Source organism: Eutrigla gurnardus (assembly GCF_963514095.1).
Source record: "Eutrigla gurnardus genome assembly, chromosome: 24".
NCBI classification, from domain to species: Eukaryota; Metazoa; Chordata; class Actinopteri; order Perciformes; family Triglidae; genus Eutrigla; species Eutrigla gurnardus.
Genome location: NC_139935.1, coordinates 38443 through 57500, shown reverse-complemented (window position 1 = coordinate 57500; position 19058 = coordinate 38443). Strand labels below are relative to the sequence as shown.

The window sequence follows — 19058 nt, the reverse complement described above, 5'->3', positions numbered from 1 at the left end:
ATCCAGTATCCTTTAAACCAGTTCAGACCGGAACCACCACTGACCAGGTCAGACCGGTGCTCCAGACATCCGTTAAGGTTCTCTCCAAGCTCACTCCTAGCATGTCAGGGTACTCCTGGAGCTCTTTATGTTTATTTTTGAGTTCATTATTGCTCTCCTAGAGCTTGCCAGGGTTCTCCTGAAGCTTGTCTGGGTTCTGCTTGAGCTTTTTCTGGTTCTCCCGAAGTTCATTAGGGTTCTCCTAGCACTTGTTAGGATACTCCTGGAGCTTGTTGTGTTTCTTTTTTAGCTCATTATTGCTATCTATAGAGCTTGTTAGGGTTCTCCTAGCGCATCAGGGTACTCCTGGTTCTCCTTGAGCTCGTTATGGTTCTCCTTGAGCTCGTTATGGTTCTCCTTGAGCTCGTTAAGGTGCTCCTGGAGCTTGTTTGGGTTGCTGGTTTTATGGTCGGCCTCTGGTCAGGTGATGTTTAACCCCTGTTTGACCCTTGACCCTTGACCTCAGATTCCCATTAGAGGACCAGTGTGTTTTGGTTGGAGAGCTTGACGGAGTTCGGATCATCAACTCAACCAATCAGGAGCTGCTTCAGGAGGTTCCTCTGGTCTGTCAGGATATCTTCAAGATTGCTTCCATGGCTCCTGGAGCTCTGCTGCTGGAGGCCCACCGAGAGTATGAGGTAGGAATCTGTCTCTCTGTACACCTACCCATCTGTCTGTCTGAACACCCGTCTGTCTGAATAATATAGTAGGTCTCACTGCAGGGTTCTCTGAGTTTAAATATTTCTCTCTGGCTTTGTATTTTTTGTAGAAGTCGAGTCAGAAGGCTGATGAGTACCTGAGGGAGATCAAGGAGCAAAGCATGCTGGGAGAAGCCGTCCGACAGTGTGTGGAGGCAGCAGGACACGAATATGACTCCACTACCCAGAAATCCCTGCTGAGGGTAAGAACACACACGCACAATCACAGAGTTGTCTCTTATTATTATTATTATTATTATTATTATTATTATTATTATTATTATTATATCTAATTATTATTGTTGTCTCGTCAACCAGGCGGCATTCTGTATTCCTGTTCTGTGTTCTAACGGCGTTCTGTCCACCAGGCAGCGTCCTTCGGGAAGTGCTTCCTGATGGACTTCAGTCCGGATCCGTTTGTGACGACCTGCAGAGAACTCCGGGTTCTGAACGCCGTCAGAGAGAGCGGCGTGGGACTGCCACTCACACACACTCAGTATCCACACACCCAGGTGCATCATGGGAGTAGTCTGTAGTGATGGGTGGTCAGTCAGCATCGTCTGATGTTTGACTACTGACCAATAAGATGCTTGTTTCTGTTACCATGGCAATGATGACCTTGACCTCTCACCTCAGATTCAAACAAATGACGCTTCAGGTGCTGATAGACAGGTAACTCTACTCATCCAACCTGTCTGTCTCTCTACCTGCCTGTCTTTATCAGTCTGTCTCTCAGCTGTCGTTGTAATGTAACACAAACAGGAGAAATATTTCACCATAATCACAGTTGTAGCTGAAGGATGTCAACAATCTGGCCTAAAAGCCATTGGGCACACACTGTATATACATACACACACACACACACTGTCTGTCTCTCAGGTTGGTGTATCGACAGTTTTATCCCTTGGCCATGGAAATCTGTCGTTACCTGAAGATCCCAGACTATCAGGGAGTCAGCAGAGTCCTCAAACACTGGGCTTCATGCAAGGTAACCTGACACCCCTGATCTACCTGTCTCCCCTGACTCACCTGTCTCCTCTCTCCTCCCTGACTCAGCCGTCTCAGCTGACTCTTCTCAGTCTGCTGCACCTTCAGAATAATTATGTACATGAGCAACATGACCTAGACTAACCAATGTGCCGGGGCTGTGGGCGTGTCCAGGTGCAGCAGAAGGACCTATCAGATGAGGCTATAGCCCGAGCGGTGTGTGTGAAGGTTGGAGACTCACCTGGTGTTTCGTACTCTCACATCGCAGCTAACGCATACGAATGTGGACGCACTGAGCTCGCCATCAAGGTAACTTCTATTTGATTACGTAGAAATGTTATTTGCCGACCAAACGTAAGATGCAAATAAATAAAAAACAAACAACAATAAGAACTGAAGAAAGGGATAAACATAACGTGCATATACAAAAGTAAACCACAGAAGAACAAGTCGAGCTCTTATCAATCAAATGCTAACGAGAAGATGGTTCAGGTCTTCAACAGCCACTGAAGTGTTTCTCGATAGATATCTAGAGCTAGAGCTACATAGATAGCTAGAACTAGACAGATAGATAGGTAGATCTACAGCTAGAGGGATATCTTATTCAAAATGATCTAATTAAGATGAGATATGTATCAAGATTAGATGTGTGTGGATTAGATATGTATGCATTAGGTATATATGGATTAGATGGATTATAGATATGTATCGATAGATGTTCATTACGTATCCACTCGTCTCTGGCAGCTGTTGGACTTTGAGGCTCGCTCTGGAGAGCAGGTTCCACTGCTGCTGAAGATGAAGAGGAGTCAGTTGGCTCTCAGTAAAGCTGTCGAGAGTGGAGACACTGACCTAGGTGAGTGTCTGCTAGCCCCGCCCACCACCTTGCTGTGAGGTAGGTGATGTCACTGCTGGTTTCCTGTGTTCCCAGTTTACACGGTGGTGACGTACCTGAAGAACGAGATGAACAGAGGAGACTTCTTCATGACTCTGAGGAACCAGCCGGTCGCTCTCAGCCTCTACAGACAGGTGATCTTCATCTTAATCCCCTTTAGGTGTTATGGTAATAGATGGTCACAAAGAGGCCACGCCCTGAAATATTTGTCACTTTAAACATGACTTTTAGTAATCTGTAGTTTGATGTGTATTAACGAGGTTTGGGAACGCGTAGTTTGATGTGTATTAACGAGGTTTGGGAACGCGTAGTTTGATGTGTATTAACGAAGTTTGGGAACGCGTAGTTTGATGTGAATTAACGAGGTTTGGGAACGTTTCTGAATCGTTGCCTCTACTTGTGTGTCATCAGTTCTGTAAACTCCAGGAACAGGAAACTCTGAAGGATCTCTACAACCAGGACGACGACCACCAGGAACTGGCCAACTACTACGTTACTGCCAGTTACAGAGAGAAGGTATCAACAACCAGACCAAGACCACTTGAAGGGGGTCCCAGTCTGTCTGTCTGTCTGTCTCTACCCTAACCCTATAAAGCCTGTATTTACAGCCTGTCTGTCTCTCTGTCCAGAGGTTAGAGAGCCGTCTGTCTCTCCTGCAGAGCGCTGTAGATGAATACAACAAGGCCAAGAATGAGTTTTCTGCAAAGGTAAAATCAGATGTTTAATTCCTACCTTAATTTCATGATCTACCTGGTCAGGATGTACGTGAGAAAGTGAAAGTGGAGCTGCCGGTGAGACGAGGAGGGGGTAGCTAAGGGAACGGGGAACCTGCGTCCTCAGGAGAATGGCAATGTGGTTGTTTTACTTTCTGTTTAAGTTGACAGTTTAATTATGACTTAGAAAGAAAGCTGTCACCTGTACCAGATTTATTGGGGATGTTGTTAGAACGCCCGCTAGTGGACAGGAAGTAAAACAACCACATTGCTGATTATGGCATTGGCAGTGTATAAGCCTGTGTAGTGTAGTTAATATTAATAAGAGGCTGAATTTGAGCATTAAAAATTCAAATATCATTTGTATATTGAAAGGAACATTTAATAGGATTATAGAGGAAACCTGTCTGACAGGTAGAGCTGTCAGAGTTCACCTGAAACACTTTCCCACGTTCTGTCTCCAGGCTACAGAGGAGGAGATGCGTCTCCTTCGTTTCCAACGCAAACTGGATGATGAAAAAGGGGCGGGGCTACTGGGACTGTCTCTACAGGTACATAAGGGGTAGAGCAACTGGGATTGTCTCTACAAATTCATAAGGGGGGGAGCTACTGGGACCGTTTACAGGTACATTTAAGGGCGGAGCTACTGGGCTGTCTACAGGTACATAGGGGCAGGTCTAATGGGACTGTCTACAGGTAAATAAAAGGGCGTAGATACTGCGACCGTCTACAGGTACATAAAGGGGCGGAGCTACTGGGACTCTATAAGTTCATAAGGGGCGGGGCTACTGGGGTTTTTTCTCTTGGTACATAAAAAGGCAGAGCTACTTGGACATCTACAGGTACATAAAGAGGCGGAGCTACTGGGATGGAATGAACCAAGCAGAATGTGGTCACAGCCTTCTTGTGATGTCACTGTGTCCAGGCAACCATGGAGGCTCTGCTGGCTCTGGGACTCCACAAACAGGCAGAACAACTGTACCGAGACTTTAGAGTACCTGACAAAAGGTGAGACCTTCAGGAAGTGATGTCACTGCTCGGAGGTCAAATCAAAAACTGTTGGTCTACATGCACCTGTCTCTCCTGTCTCTGTATGTCTACCTGTCTCTCCTATCTCTGAATCTCTACCTGTTTCTGTATGTCTACCTGTCTCTCCTGTGTAGGTATTGGTGGTTGAAGCTGAAGTCTCTAGCAGAGAAGGAGGAGTGGGATGAGTTGGAGAAGTTCTCAAAGAGCAAGAAGTCTCCGATTGGATACCTGGTAAACCCCCTCCCGCCCAGCCTTGTTACTTCCTGTGTCCACTGTGGAAACTTCTTCTTCTCAGCATCTCATTGAACCAAAACAAAAATATCAGGACCAAACGAGCTCCTCCTACATTTGACACGTGAACGGAGATTTTCTGTTTTAATCAGGAGACGGTCTGAACAGTTGAAGATGCTATGTGGACATAACCCAGTCATTTTAAATAAAGAGTTAACGGTAGAACTACATTTCCCATAATTATTAGCTTTGTCTCTTGTCAAGGCGTTTGTTGAAGTTTGCATGAAGAGTAACAACAAGTATGAAGCCAAGAAGTACGTTTCCAAGGTAACACCTGAGCAGAGGGTCAAAGCTCACCTCGCCATCAGGTAAGACTCCTGTGAACACCTGTGACATCATCAGAACGGTGACACCTGACCTCTCGGATAACTCTCCTTCTGCTTATTCTCCTTCTTCTCCTTCTCGTTCCCGTTCTTCTTTTTCTCCTCCTCCTCCTCCTTCAGTGATCTGGAGGGAGCAGCAGACGCTGCGATCGAGCGTAAGAATGACTCAGAGATGGGGGCGGTCCTCTCTAGATGCTCTGCCTCCGACCGCTTATTGATTGACAGGTTGAATCGAGCCTCCGCTGCCAAAAAGTGATCCTCCATTCAGCGTGTATGTCGAGGGACAGCAGACGGTCTGCTGTCACAAAGTGATCCTCCATTCAGACCGGTTGTTTGATCTTCTTTAACGCAGCTGATCATGTTATAGATCCGTGGTGATAAATGATGAATATTGATTGTTTGTGTCCGAGCTCTGAATAAAATGATCATTCAGACTTCAGCTTCATTTTATTGATCACTGATCATTTGTTTGAGAACAGTTAACTTTCATTTCTTTCAAATTAAAAGCCTTCCACCAGAGAACCAGCGGGAGGCTTTTATTGTGAAGACGCAACACTAAATGTGATGTTGTTCTTCTTCTTCAGAAGATCTGTTTTCTTTTTCATTTAACGTTTAATGCATTTATTTATATTCTGCTTTTTGTTTTTTCTCGATTTCAAAGTTAAATATGTAAATGAATGTTTATTTTTGATCATTTGTTGTTTGTATGTGTTTTTATTGTGCTTGTTTCTGGAGCTTACAGCCACATTCATGGTCTGCCTCCGTGGATCACATGACGTAAGTTTAAATAATTTCATGTGTATATGAATACATAAAATGTTCATAATGTCATTTAATGTCAATAAATATGAGCAAAGTGAGTATTCCCTTAATGAACTCAGTATATTTAACTCAGTATATTTCAGGTTGTGTGTGTGTTTATCATATATATATATATTCATATTTATATATTTATGGTGTAAGTCGACAGCCTGTAGTTTTCAGTTCAGCCACACGGAGGCAGAGAACAACTTGGGTCACGTGAAAAACGTTTGTAAATGATTTAGAGAGTGTCTTCAGTTGTTTATTTTGCGAGTAATATTTTCTTAAATTCCGTTTTGGATTATGAATTTGATCTGTGAGTATTATTGATTATAAATTTATCTTTTTCCTTCATTTTGCAGAGTCACTTCCGGGCTCAGTAGTCTTTAGGTGTTTTTCCAGTCGCCTACAATAAAGCTTTACTCTAACCTGGAGGACTGAGAACCGTCATTTATTAAAGTGACAGACTTCATGTAGGATGCATTTTACTTCGGCCACCAAGTGCAGAATCATACAAACACTTAAACAGTACAAGCAACGCAACAACCCTCCAAGAATTTGTTTGTACATGTAGAAAACTTTGTGCTCTTTAACTTTTTTGTCTTGTCTGAAATGAAGACGGGGAGGGGTGGGAAGGAAACTGGGGACAAGAGGGGGTTGAGGTGTAGATGCTGGATCGCTGGACCAGAACAGACACCATTTGTCGATCCAGGTAGGTCCTTCTCTTCCAGGCCTGTCTAGGTTTCAGGTTGAGGCAGGACACTCCACGGTCTCCTGGGGTCCCTGTGAAGGACTACACTGTGGGTCCGTCCATAGTTGTAAAGGACATTCCAGATATGTCAGTGGTTGGTCCAGGTATGTCCATTTTGTGCAGACTTGCCCAAACCTTTCCACTCTTTCGGTCCTTCCAGGTGTGTCCCGACCTGAGCCTCACTGGCAGACTGTCTTCATGTCACAGACTGAAGAGTTTGATTCGTAAATCATGAATCGGTTTATTGTCTCGTTTCATTTCAGACTATGTTCATGTTGGAAGGACAACTGTTCTCCATGACAGTCTGTCTGCTGCGGCGCCCCCTTACGGCCAAGCTTCAAACCACACCGGCGGCGTGAGCTTCAGGTGACTCATTATAAAACACAAGAAGACCAGAATTTCATCTTTTGTAGCTCAACGTTTCTGAATTTACATACTTATATTATGTTCCTGTTTTTAGAGTCGATGATTGTGATGGTGTGGTTCCGGTGCTAGCTAACGGGCTAACAGCGGGACTTCAGGAAGGGTCGGGTTCAGGAAGGTGACAGGGTAGAGCCAGAGTCCCAGATCAGCAGAGTCTGGCAAAGATTGAGACACGAATGTTTGTGAATGCTATTGCTTCTTACTAACACTGTTAGCTGTTGGCAATGCGGGATCATGAAAAGTTGCACTAACCCTTTAGAAAGTGGGACTCTGTGTATCTAAGCTCTGGTAAGGCTAGTAAATGCATTAGAACACATTAGACACAATGTAGGGATAGGAGTAGAACCCTGTACAAGATCCAGTTAAAGACACAGATTGAAAGAACCCAGCACAGACCTGCTACCCAGAACCAGGAGACAGGTCAGAGATCAGGTGGGGTCTGTGCACAAACCAACCAATAAAATAACATAGAAAACATGATGTCATCAGCTCACATCAATCAGAAATGTTCAAAGTGCTAATTGGTCCCATCGTTTAGAAGTGGGCGTGACCAGCTGAAGAAGAAATGACATCATCCTCAAACATGCTGACATATAAACTCTCTAAGATGTCATGTCTCTCTCTCTATGATGTCAGGTCTCTCTCTCAGTAGTGCTCCTCAGAGTGGGCGGGGTCACAGAAGAAGCGAGAGCTGCGTTTGGCTGATCGGGCCGTGAAGGGGACGGTCTTCAGAGCTGGGAAAAAATAAAACAACCAATCAAACAACACAGAAACGGCTGTTTCTAAGAGTTTCTAGGTGATGATGAAGAGTTTCTAGGTGATGATGAAGAGTTTGTAGTTGGTGATGAAGAGTTTCTGGGTTTACCTGTGATGATGTCCTCTATGGCTCCATCTTTCCCTTCGTAAACATGGCGACTGTCTTTTCCTTGTTTCCGTCTGAGCTCCGTCAGCAGCTCCTGCTGCGGCCGCTTCCCCCTGTTGGAGGGAGACTGGACCGGGGCGGGGGGGGGGGTAGATATTAAGACCTTCAGAGACCACATCAACTTACAGGAGAGGTTTCAGGCAAGCCGCCATGATGTGAGTCACAAGTACATCTCATTGTGGGTCTCATTGACTTACAAGGTCCTTTAATAAGATCATATAAATGGACCAATCAGTGAAGGTTTAGATAGTACCATGACTCAGCATCTGTTCCACCTGTGTGAAGGGTCAGAGGTCACCCTCTCACCTTGGTCTCCTGCTCCTCCTGCTGCTCCTCCTGCTCCAGTTTCTCCAGTAACATCTGTTCCTGACGCCTCCTCTGCTCGTTTTCCTCGTCTGCCAGCTGAACACACAAACACATCAAACTCTGATCCTGCTGGGGGCGGGGCATCATGATATGGGCCACGCCCACCATGCAGGAGGTGGGGCCTATGTGTTGCCTTTACTTACCCTGTATGCCTTAATGAAGCGAACAAAGATGGGGAAGAAGACAGATGGTGGCATTGTCTTAGAGCTCTCCCCGAAAAACTTCACGGCATCTTCAAACGCATCCTGAAGTGAATCCAGACCAAAGATTTTCATGAGATTCATAATTATTGATGACAAACTAGAAACAGCTCCAACTGTCTGTGTGTGTGTGTGTGTGTGTGTGTGTGTCTGTGGTCTCACCTGAGCGATGCGTGCGTCCTCCTGCAGTTTGCCGAGTCGTGATTCGTGCCTGCTGATGAAGTCTTTGAGTGTAGCATTGTGTTGAACACTAAACTCTCTCCAGGTGAGCTCCATTCCGCGCTGCAGCTCCTTCACATCACATAGCACGTTCTCCAGACTCACTACACACAGGTGAGGATACACAGGTAAGGACACACAGATGAGGACACAGTCTGTCTTAAAGCCCTCTGATTGGTTGCCAGACTCACCTCCAGCAGCCTTATCGACGTAGTGAAGCTCGTTGTAAAACAGAGACTTAGCAGGATATTTCTCTTTGACCACGTTGGCGATGTAATGAAGCAACGTCTGTTTCCTGTCTGTCGACTTTGTGTCAAGGAGCTGAAACACAAACGACTTTTTCACCACACTGCTCACATATGGATCTCCTATATTAACACCTCCCATAGCCTATATGTAAACTTCATATATTAATACTTCACATAAATATATGTGAGTGTTGACTAGCGAGCTCGGACCAGGTACCCAAACCTGTGCGTTCTATTGGTACCCAGAGCGATTACCAGGTACCCAATATGGCGGCGCTGAACGTCTGTGAATGTCTATGACGTCATGTGATAATATGAATACTGCAAAGGCTATGGTAATATTCCAATCGGAGGATACTAGCTAACTTACTTTGTTGTTTTGTGTCTTTGTATAGCTGTTACGTTGGTTTTGGAATTTAAATAAATTTGAAATCATCAGTCAAGTGTCAGACCATCTGTTGGAGGGATATGCTGAGAATGCCTTCTTCCTACAAATGTACTTATTGTAAGTGGCTTTGGATAAAAGCGTCTGCTAAATGCCCTTAATGTAAATGTAATTATATTTATATCTCACATATTTCAGGCTCCATCGGCCAAAAAAACTGTGTGTGTTTTGTGAGAGTGTGTGTGTTACCAGGTCTAAACTCTGCAGTTTGAATCCGTACACAGCTCCTCTCTTACTACTGTTCATGTAGTTCCCAAGAGCCAAGATGATCTACAACAGCAACAACAAGCAGGTAAATTTAATTCCCACATTAACTCCATAAACTCATGTACACAGTAGATTTATACATAAACTGTTCTACACATATACTATATATACTGTATATTTAGACTGTGGTTACGTACTATACGTGTATAGAAACACAGACTGACCTCCAGGATCTTCTTGAGCTTCTGAGATGATTTGATAGAAACTGAAGCTGCGATAATGGCGTGGAGTTGCTAAGAGCAAAGACAACAGAGTTAGACAGGTCACTTCTATTTGTCTGTCTGTCTGTCTCTACCTATCTGTCTCTCTCAAACTGTCTGTCTTACCGGTGTTAACATCTGGACGTTGTCTGTGAAGTTGCCCATGAAGGTCATGATGGACATGCGCTGATTGAGCCGTTCGATGCGACTGAACTGCATCATGAAGCGGTCTTCGTCACTCAGGGCCTCCAGAGGTTTTCTGTCCCTCTCGTATTGCCGTAGTAGCTTCACCTCGGCCTCCGTTGGCAGGAAACGCATCAGACACTCCACGAAGTCGACCCGAACTGTCCGTAGGTCAAACCTGCAGGAACAAAGTGTCATGACTGTGGGTTTTTGTAGTGTTGGTTTCCTGTTTTATTTTGTAGTCCTTGTGTCTTGTGTTGTCACGTGCTTTGCTTCCTGTCTTTTTTCTGTCTCCCAGCTGTGTCTCAATTTCTCGTCAGCCTTGCCTCTTGTTCTCCCCTATCCCCATAGCCTGCCCTTGTGTTTCCACACCTATCTGTCGTTGAACCTAATCAACCCTGGTGTATTTAATCTGTGTGTTTCTGTTCTGTTTTTGTTTGGTCGTCTGTTTCATCCCTGATGTGTGTCCACCGCCTGATCTGTCCTGCCTATGTCTGGATTATTGTTTGTGAGCAGCCTGCAGTCGCAGTCCCAGCCTCGCTGGAGTCTCAGTAGCCTGCAGTACCTGCCCGACATCCCAAGCGGCCCGGCCCGCTTGGTCGCCCTCTGGCCCAGTCTCGCCCTAATGCCCGGTTTCGCCTTCCTGCCCGGCCTCCTGAGCGGCCCCGTCCACGGGGTTGCCCTCCTGCCCGGCCTCCCGAGCGGTCCCATCCGCCTGGTCGCCCTGGTCGTTCCTGTCCTGACAAGGGGACCGTCCGACGCCTGCTCTACGCAGCCTATTGGGGGCCCGCTCGTCGCTCGTTCCTGTCCCGACGGAAGACCATCTAACGCCTGCTCCACGCAGCCTTCAGGGGGTCAACTCGTCACCCGTTCCTTTCCCGACGGGGCCCTCATGCCCGGGCTCCTGAGCAGTCCCATCCTCCTGGTCGCCCTCCTGCACGACCTCCAGAGCTCCTCCTCCAGGTCCCTCCCGCCCACCCTGCGTATCCTGAGCCCTTCCTCCAGACCCTGCCTGCCCTCCTGGACTATGGACTTATGAACTATTGGGACGTCTGGGATCTGTCCCTTAAGGGGGGGGGGGACTCATACTCATACAAAGAGGAACTCATACTGTGCTCCCTGGTCCTGACTTCCACACAAGAGGCATGATGGTATCGCTGGTATTCATGTGGTTGTCTTACTACACAGTTACTGGTCCTGGTAACCTTCATCTTACTGCTGCTGGTAAGTTGAACTACTTACTGGTGGAGATTATTACTTTTGCTAGTGCTTTTGCTGTTGGACTTACGTGTGGATGGCGCGACAGGTGACCTCTGATCCCTGGCTAGCCTTCCTTAGAGTGATGGCCAGGTTCTTAGATCTGTTGGCGTCCAGCAGAGACACTTTGGACGGAGCTTTCTGAGGAAGTTTCTGTCTGGACAGAGTCAAGTCAACCGCCGGACCCTGAGCCTTCGTCTTGAACAGCTCCTCAAACTCCTCCACGTTCAGGTCCTAAGAGAGAGGCGGGAACAGAGAGAGACGGGTACAGAGAGAGATGATGATCCATCTCTGGCTCACAGGCTTTCTGTCTGACTGTACAACAAGCTGCATCAGTGAGACAGGCAGCCTGTTTGTCACCTGACAAAAACATTTGTGAACCTGAATCCTGAATCTCATTGTTACCTGTAGGATGCCCTCGTCATCGATGTCGTTGAAGACGGTCCCGTTGATCTGACTCGGTTTCAGAGCGACCCAGTTCAGCACTGGCATCCTGAACTTGGTCTGGATTGGCTTCTTTATCTTCACCGCTGCACAGGATGGAGAGAAGTGAGCAGGGGGACAGGTAAGAGGGTGGAGGTGTAGATGTGAGAAGTCTTTTGCTTTTTATCTCATGACTGTGACAGTTGAACTATCTAACAGGTGTTAGCTGTATCAGGTATCAGACTGAACTTTTTACACTTTTTCTGTATTTCAAATGGGTTTCATCTTTATCTGAACACAAATGAAATGCGACGACGAATGATATTTAACGAGACGAAAGCAGCCAATAGGAGGCTGGTGGGCGGGGCTCAGTGATGAGCAGCAGGTGATGGCGGATGATAGATGGATGACATAAAGAGGATGATGAATAAATGTAAAGATATTTCAAAGTAAGATTGTAATTAAACGTACAGAATAACTTGAGAGGACCCTCTGTCAGCAAAACGAGAAAAACAACATGTTAGTTTCATGAAAAACAAATTAAATTGAACATTTACCATAAAAACAGATTTGAGTGGCATGAAGTTCTGGATTCACTAAGTTACCTTCTTTCAGTTAGGCAGGTAAAACAAATTATATTTAGTATATACCATGTTCAATGTAATACTCCAAGTTAATGTTGGTTCCTACACAACAAGAGAAGATTATCCCGCATTGTTTACAGCAGCTGGGAAATCATAAATAAACATGCAAGAAATACATGATACACAAACAATTATAAACGGTATCACTCGTATAGATAACACAACATTAAACCCTGATCCCCCCATCAATTAGCATTTAAAAGATAACATGTACAGGTGTACTCCACCATCATGTTAAGTATGTTAAGTTACTATTGAAGTGCATTTTGATAGTACTTCTGATATTTATTAACATCTACCTCAGATCTATTTTTAATGTTGGACTTTAAAGTGAAAGTTCCATACTTTCCATGCAGCCTGTGAACGTCTCATTTAAACCTGTCATCCAGTCTCACCTGCAAGTCCAGAGTTAAAGATGACTGTCGGTGATCCCCCTGAGCCTGGGAGAGGGGGGGCCACAGGGGGAGGAGGCGGGGGCATGGGGACAGAAGAGGAGAGCTCGCTGGTCCGACATGGGGGAGGAGGTGGAGGAGGGGGAGGAGGAGGAGCAGGGGGAGGAGGTGCAGGGTAAGACCCGTTGGACACTTTACATACAAAGAGAAAAAGAAAGAAATCAGGGATTGTTTAAATGTTTGTTTCAGGAAAGTTATCCTTTCAGGTCTTTAGCTGCGTGGTGGTATAGTGGTGAGCAGCGTCGCCTCACAGGAAGAGGGGCCCGGGTTCGAGTCCAGGTTCGGGCTCCTTCTGTGTGGAGTTGGCAGGTTCTCCTGTCCAGGTGAACCTGCCTTCACCCCCCCAGCAACCCTTAACACTACTTGGTATAGTGTGATATTGTCAGTACTTGGTGTAGTAGTAGCAGCTGGTTTCTTTTATTACATGGATCCTCCAGCACTTTGCTGCAGTTTATAATTAAATATCCACATCAGCGTTCTGATTGGTCGAGTAGAAACTCACCTGTGCCTGGCATTGGTGGTGGAGGAGGAGGAGGAGGGGGAGGGACCGGCATCCCTTGAGAACCGCCCATTCCTGGTGCCATGCTGTGATAGGCTACGGTCTCAGGACTGTAGATATGTATAAGGGAAACAATCAATCAACACCAATCATCACTCGTTGGTTACTGTTTGCTTCCTAGGATGACATATTTTTTCTTTTCATTGATTTGTGGGAAATTGGATTATTTAGAACTCAATCCAACTATATTAATTTATTACTAAGTAACTTACAAACCCTAACAACGTCCTACATGTTGTGATCTTTAAGGGAAGTAGCTGTGGCACAGAGCTACACGATCCTAACGTTTTCTGACTGAATAATGTGGAATTCCTCAGGGTTCACTTCTCAGTCCTTTACCCTTCTAATCGATTCCATGCAGCAGCCAGTGGTGGATGCGGTGTGTCCATGTGATGAATGAATCTGAATATAGCAGCTACTAGTCTCTCACCTGGGGGACGGGTTAGGACAGGGTGGAGGTGAGGGGGAGGCGGAGCCTCCCACCCCCCCATCTCCCTCTCCTCTCTGGGGTTGAGGCGCTCCGGGTCCTCCTGCCTGCTGGGCCTCCTGAGCCTGCCGTTCCAGGCGACTCTGACGGCGGATCGTCTGGTCCTTCTCCCGAACTATCCGCCGCAGCGTGTGCACCTGAGTGTTGGAGCTGGCGTACACCTCCTGCACAGGTAACAGCGTGGAGTTAAAGGAACAGTACAACAGAAATGTAGATCCATTCTTTCGTTTGTGTGGTTTCCATGGCAATAGCACTGACCCGGACATGGTCCAGTTCCTTGTTGGTTTGCATCAGCTGTTTCTCCAGTTCAACGATCTTCAACATCGCTTCGTTCTCCACGTCCAGCAGACGCTCGGACATCTGAGGACAGACAGAGATGGGTACTGGTTAGGGGACACCTGTCTGTCTGTCTTTCTTTCTGTCTGTCTGTCTGTCTGTTAGTGTCTGTCATTCATCCCTTCGTTCTCCACCATCTGATGACAGGCCTGTCTGTCTCTCCACCTGTCTGTCTCACCGTGCCAAGGCTCTCCTCCAGCTCCTCGACTCGTTCCAGAGCAGCAGTTTTGGTCTCGGCGTCCTCCAGCAGCGTCCCGACGTCGAACACGTTGTCGAGGTAAGCCTGAATCTGGACCTGGAGCCTGTCGCTCTCTGTGTGCTTCAACCTCTGAGGTGAGATGGTTAGAGACACTTGATGTTAATCCTCACCCCCCTTGGGATTGGCTGAGAGCAGATCATGTGACTGTGTTACCTCTAGGTGTTCGTCCAGGTTGAGTTTGGTGAAGTCGTACTGCAGATGTACTCTGAAGTTCATGTCCTCGACTGAGTGAACCACGATGTTAATGAACTGCATACAGGCCACCTGACAACCATCACCACGGCAACAACAGACACATATTCAGTTAGCAACCAGCTATTAATCTGATGATGTAATCCTGAAAAATCCCAGGTGAGCTGAATCAGGTAAACGAGAAGTGGTCAAGCATCATCTCACACTGTTTTCTAGAACATAGGTCCAACCTGACCCAAGATCAAGGCAGTTCTACAGGCACAAGGGGGTCCAACCCGGGACTAGCAGGTCTACCTGATAAAGTATGTTGTAAATAGTTTGACTCGATGAAGTTTAAATAAGATGAATTCCATTTAAGTGAATCTTCGTACCAGAAAGTCGATGTTGTCGTCTTCGTTCTTAAAATGTTCCATCAACTTCTCAAACCGCATTGACTCTGAACACACCTGCAATACATCAATCAGTCAGTTGATCAATGAAGCGTTTCTTCAGCGTGTGTGTGTGTGTGTGTGTGTGTGTGTGTGAGAGAGATGCCATTTACAGTTTTAAAGTTGTCGAAGGCTGACAGGATGATCTCATGTCCTCCTCTGACCAAACACACCGCCGCCAACAGCTCCAACACCAGAGCCTTCGTCCTGCCCAAGAGAGACAGACAGGTGGCGAGACAGGTCAGTACTGTATTAGTACCCTGTGCAGTACTCAGTAGTGTATTAGTACCCTGTTTGTTGTACTAGTCTCCTGTGCACTGTCCAGTACTCAGTAGTGTACTAGTACCTTGGGTGGTGTACTACTACCCTGTACTGACCTGGGGTTCCTGTTGTTGAGGCTCAGGGCGATCTCGTTGACGGCGTGAGGATGTGACATCACCATGTTGAATCCGTACTGAGGAAGATGAGGATGAACATGTATCTCACGTAAATCTAATTGATGAATCCTCAAATAATACTACTACTAATAATAATAATAAAGTATCACCTGGTAGTTCATGACGGCTCTCAGACACATGACGCAGACGTGAACGTCATCTTTCTTACAGACGAGTCGTGAGTTTTTCAGAGTTCGCCGACTTGGCAGAGTGTTGGAGCGAGTCACCATTGCCGAGCTGCAAGCAGGAAGTAGTCACAGTCACACTTCCTGTTAGCTGATGTTGTTGGTGTCATGTCTGTTAGGAGGTTTTAATCCAGAGAGCAGGTTTAGTAAGAATCCTGAGGGAGACTCTGGTTTCTCTAACAACCATGGACTCTGTGAACCCTCTGATGAGAGCTTTTCTACTGTCTGTCTGTCTGTCCGTCTCTCTCCTCCCTTTTGGCTGATCCTGGACCAGCTGAGGAGACATTAAGAGTCCTTTCCTCGTCATCGATATGGAAGCTCATTGATCAGCAGCTCAGGGTCCGGTTTAGAGTCATGTGTCCAGTTCAGAGTTCAGGGTTTGTTAAACCTGCTTTCTGTAACACCACCCTGAGGGTTTGTTGGTAGTTTATTTCTGTTACCTGATGGAATGTCGAGCTGCTCGGGGGACCGATGAGGACGGGGAAGGTAGACTGCAGTCTCCGTGGAGGTCCTCGATGGACCGGCTCCAGGGTGAGTCTATGGATGAGCCATCGCCTCCAGCATCCGACAGCTCTCCATCGAACCTGAACACAAACATGAACATTTACAACAACCTGCTTCTGTATATATATATATACATATATGTATATATATATATATATATACATATATATGTGTGTGTGTGTGTGTGTGTGCGTGTGTGTGTGTGTGTATACATGTATATGTATGTTCGTTCGGACTCACGTGACAGCGTACTGAGCAAAGGACAAATACTCGACCAGCACATCCAGACCTCGATTCTCCTCATTCAGAAACTCTCTGACCCACCTGAAGAGAGAGAGAGCAAGACAGACAGGATATATATATATATATATATATATATATATATATATATATATATATATATATATATATATATATATATATATATATAAGAGAGAGAGAGAGAGAGAGAGAGAGTGAGAGTGAGAGAGAGTGAGTGAGAGTTATGTAGTTGCTTCATAGCCTCATGTTGGCTTTCTTCTGGTGATTGCATTCATGCTTCAAAAGTCATTACAGTGTACTCATGTGAAGATTATAAACAGAACTTCAACATGTTCTCACCTGACAAATTAATAAAGAAATTAATAAAAAGTAAATGTAATTTCCAGGAGACAGAGACAGACAGATGGTCAGACAGACAAGTACCCGATGTGGTTTGTACGAAGAGAAATTTCAAGCTCTCTAAGCATCTGAGTCGACTCCTGAACTCGTCTTCTGAATTTCTGCAGAGAGACGGGTAGAGAGAGAGAGACGGGTTATAATGGAGACATGTAGAGAGACAGCCAGACAGAGATGTTTAATATAGTTCAATATTTCATGATATTTAATAATAATAATAGCAGTAACTACAATCTGTTTTAAGATGAGGTCTGTTTTTTTTGTCTTCAGACTGGACCTCTGTAGCTGACTGCTGTTTGAAACCACCTCCAAACTCCATTTCCCATCTCACCTTGCGTGTGACAGCCGGGTCCAGGAAACCTCTCAGTTTCTGGATGTAGGTGTGTGGAGGGTTCTTCACCTGAAACCTCTCCTGCATCATACACACCATGACATCACACATGAAGCTCCGCCCCCAACAATAAAACAGTTGTTTTGTATTTATTAATTGTATATTAGATTAAATAATATAATTATTATAGAATAAAATGTCATAAATATACATGTATATTATAGAAGGCAGTCTGTTATTGTCCTGAATTCAATCAAATGACCGCAATGTAACTTTCTGACAGAGAACCTGAGGGCCCCAGATTCAAACTCATTAACTTTATTAACACCACCTACCTGATCACAGATCAGCTCCCACTTCTTGTCGTTGTCATAGGAACGCAGCAGACGCACCTTGTCAGGCGGCAGGTTCATCGAATTCTGAAATGATCAATAAATCATCAATAAACTGATAGTTAACGTTCTCTCACTCTGTCTGTGTGTCTCTGTCTCTCTGTCTGTCTCACTCTATCTTGGTCTCTGTCTGTGTGTTTCTGTCTGTCTGTGTGTCTCTGTCTCTCTGTCTGTCTGTCTGTCACTCTGTCTTGGGCTCTGTCTGTGTGTCTGTCTCTGTCTCTCTGTCTGTCTGTCACTCTATCTTGGTCTCTGTCTGTGTGTCTGTCTCTGTCTCTCTGTCACTCTATCTTGGGCTCTGTCTGTGTGTCTGTCTCTGTCTCTCTGTCACTCTATCTTGGTCTCTGTCTGTGTGTCTGTCTCTGTCTCTCTGTCTGTCTGTCACTCTATCTTGGTCTCTGTCTGTCTCTGTCATTCTCTGTCTGTCTCTCACATCCCCTCACTTTAACGTAGCAACACTCAGCTGGACTCTGTTTACAGCTAATGAGCTAATGATAGCATGCTAACATAATACATTGATGTGAAGTGTGTGTGTGTGTGTGTGTGTGTATTTACCAGGGCGATAGAGAACCTCTCTTCCAGCTCTGCCGGGTCCGGCATCGGGAGTCGAACCGGAGCGGCTCTGGACCGGATCACCGCCAGCTGGGTCTCCATGCTCTCTGCGTTCCCCATCACACACACAGACTCACCGATCACACGCACAGACAGACGGCGAACACACCCACCTATAGCAACACACGGTGTCAGACAGACAGAAACATGTGGTGGTCGGCCATCACTGAACACAGACGGGCGGTGGAGTCTGCGGAGGCCTGTCTCTCTCGCTCTCTGTCCGTCTGTCTGGCAGTCTGTCTCCCTCGCTCTCTCTCTGTCTGTCTCTCGTGAGGCGGCTAGCTGTCTTTGTCCACTTCCCGTCTGTCTCCGTCGCTCCGTGTGTTTCTTTGTCTGTCGTCCTCGCCGCCGCCGCTGCTGCTGCTGCTGCTGATGCTGCTGCTGCTGCTGCTGCTGATGATGATGATGATGATGCTGCTGCTGCTGCTGATGATCCAGATGAAGCTCTGTGTTCAGGTCGTTGTGTGTGTGTGTTCCTGTGAAATGTGTGTGTTGTGTGAGCGCGTGTTAATCCTCCCCCTCTCCTCCCCCACATGAAGACGGAGAGTGTCAGCCTCTTTGTCTCTCTCTCTCTCAGCTGCAGTCTTTGTCTACCTCGCTCGACCCCCCCCCCCCCCCCCCCCCACCCGTCTCCTAGCAACAGACCCCGCCCTTAATGATGTACAGCGTTATTATTATTACTTTTATAATTACGATAATTGTTATTGACATTATTGTAACGTGACATAAACACACATAGCCTTTGTTTTAATGTACCGGTACATTTGTGCGTAAAAGGACTCGATTAAACACAACAGCTCCATCTGCTGGAGAACCCTGTGAACTGCTGGAGAACCCTGTTCACTGGAGACGAACTGTAGGTGACTTGGCTCAGCCAAGAGTGGAGTTAATGAACTTGGAGCA

General features: G+C 46.1%; 2 protein-coding genes across 3 annotated transcripts in view; one reads left to right on the top strand and one right to left on the bottom strand.

The window, feature by feature from the left end:
* vps16 (VPS16 core subunit of CORVET and HOPS complexes) overlaps positions 1-5858 on the top strand; it is a 9095-nt gene extending 3237 nt beyond the window's left edge. The window contains exons 9-24 of the mRNA XM_084003854.1: positions 1-5; positions 506-677; positions 809-940; positions 1106-1233; positions 1374-1409; positions 1617-1725; positions 1899-2033; positions 2472-2580; positions 2656-2753; positions 3031-3135; positions 3249-3326; positions 3797-3883; positions 4258-4340; positions 4496-4592; positions 4857-4960; positions 5096-5858. The exon at positions 1-5 is cut by the window's left edge and continues 85 nt beyond it. Of these exons, the coding sequence (XP_083859980.1) occupies positions 1-5; positions 506-677; positions 809-940; positions 1106-1233; positions 1374-1409; positions 1617-1725; positions 1899-2033; positions 2472-2580; positions 2656-2753; positions 3031-3135; positions 3249-3326; positions 3797-3883; positions 4258-4340; positions 4496-4592; positions 4857-4960; positions 5096-5231 (1614 nt within the window). The 3' untranslated portion in view covers positions 5232-5858. The remainder of the gene's footprint in view (positions 6-505; positions 678-808; positions 941-1105; positions 1234-1373; positions 1410-1616; positions 1726-1898; positions 2034-2471; positions 2581-2655; positions 2754-3030; positions 3136-3248; positions 3327-3796; positions 3884-4257; positions 4341-4495; positions 4593-4856; positions 4961-5095) is intronic.
* Positions 5859-6676: 818 nt separating this feature from the next.
* On the bottom strand, positions 6677-18720 carry fmnl2b (formin-like 2b). Of its 2 annotated transcripts, XM_084003852.1 has the most exons (28): positions 18099-18720; positions 17487-17570; positions 17152-17232; positions 16848-16924; positions 16404-16487; positions 16100-16243; positions 15585-15711; positions 15415-15491; positions 15151-15244; positions 14981-15055; positions 14571-14681; positions 14337-14486; positions 14081-14182; positions 13766-13986; positions 13279-13385; positions 12720-12908; positions 12152-12172; positions 11663-11787; positions 11289-11491; positions 9944-10178; positions 9782-9850; positions 9540-9620; positions 8849-8978; positions 8601-8761; positions 8382-8483; positions 8179-8274; positions 7816-7939; positions 6677-7684 (listed from the first exon to the last, which is right to left on the bottom strand). In XM_084003852.1, the coding sequence occupies exons 1-28, from the start codon at positions 18213-18215 to the stop codon at positions 7596-7598; spliced, it is 3276 nt and encodes a 1091-aa protein (XP_083859978.1). In that variant the 5' UTR covers positions 18216-18720; the 3' UTR covers positions 6677-7595. The 2 variants fall into 2 exon arrangements, with proteins under 2 accessions (XP_083859978.1, XP_083859977.1); XM_084003851.1 differs by having other exon boundaries at positions 8601-8978.
* Positions 18721-19058: the final 338 nt, after the last annotated feature.

What these genes read in the sequence shown, in the direction of transcription:
- fmnl2b (XM_084003851.1), bottom strand. Translation starts at nt 18,215, where the DNA reads ATGGGGAACGCAGAGAGCATGGAGACCCAGCTGGCGGTGATCCGGTCC. An exon ending in ACCCGGCTGTCACACGCAAG is followed by an intron (nt 16,925 to 17,151) that starts GTGAGATGGGAA and finishes GTCTCTCTGCAG; the next exon opens with AAATTCAGAAGACGAGTTCA. An exon ending in AACTGCAGAGTTTAGACCTG is followed by an intron (nt 8,979 to 9,539) that starts GTAACACACACA and finishes TTTGTGTTTCAG; the next exon opens with CTCCTTGACACAAAGTCGAC.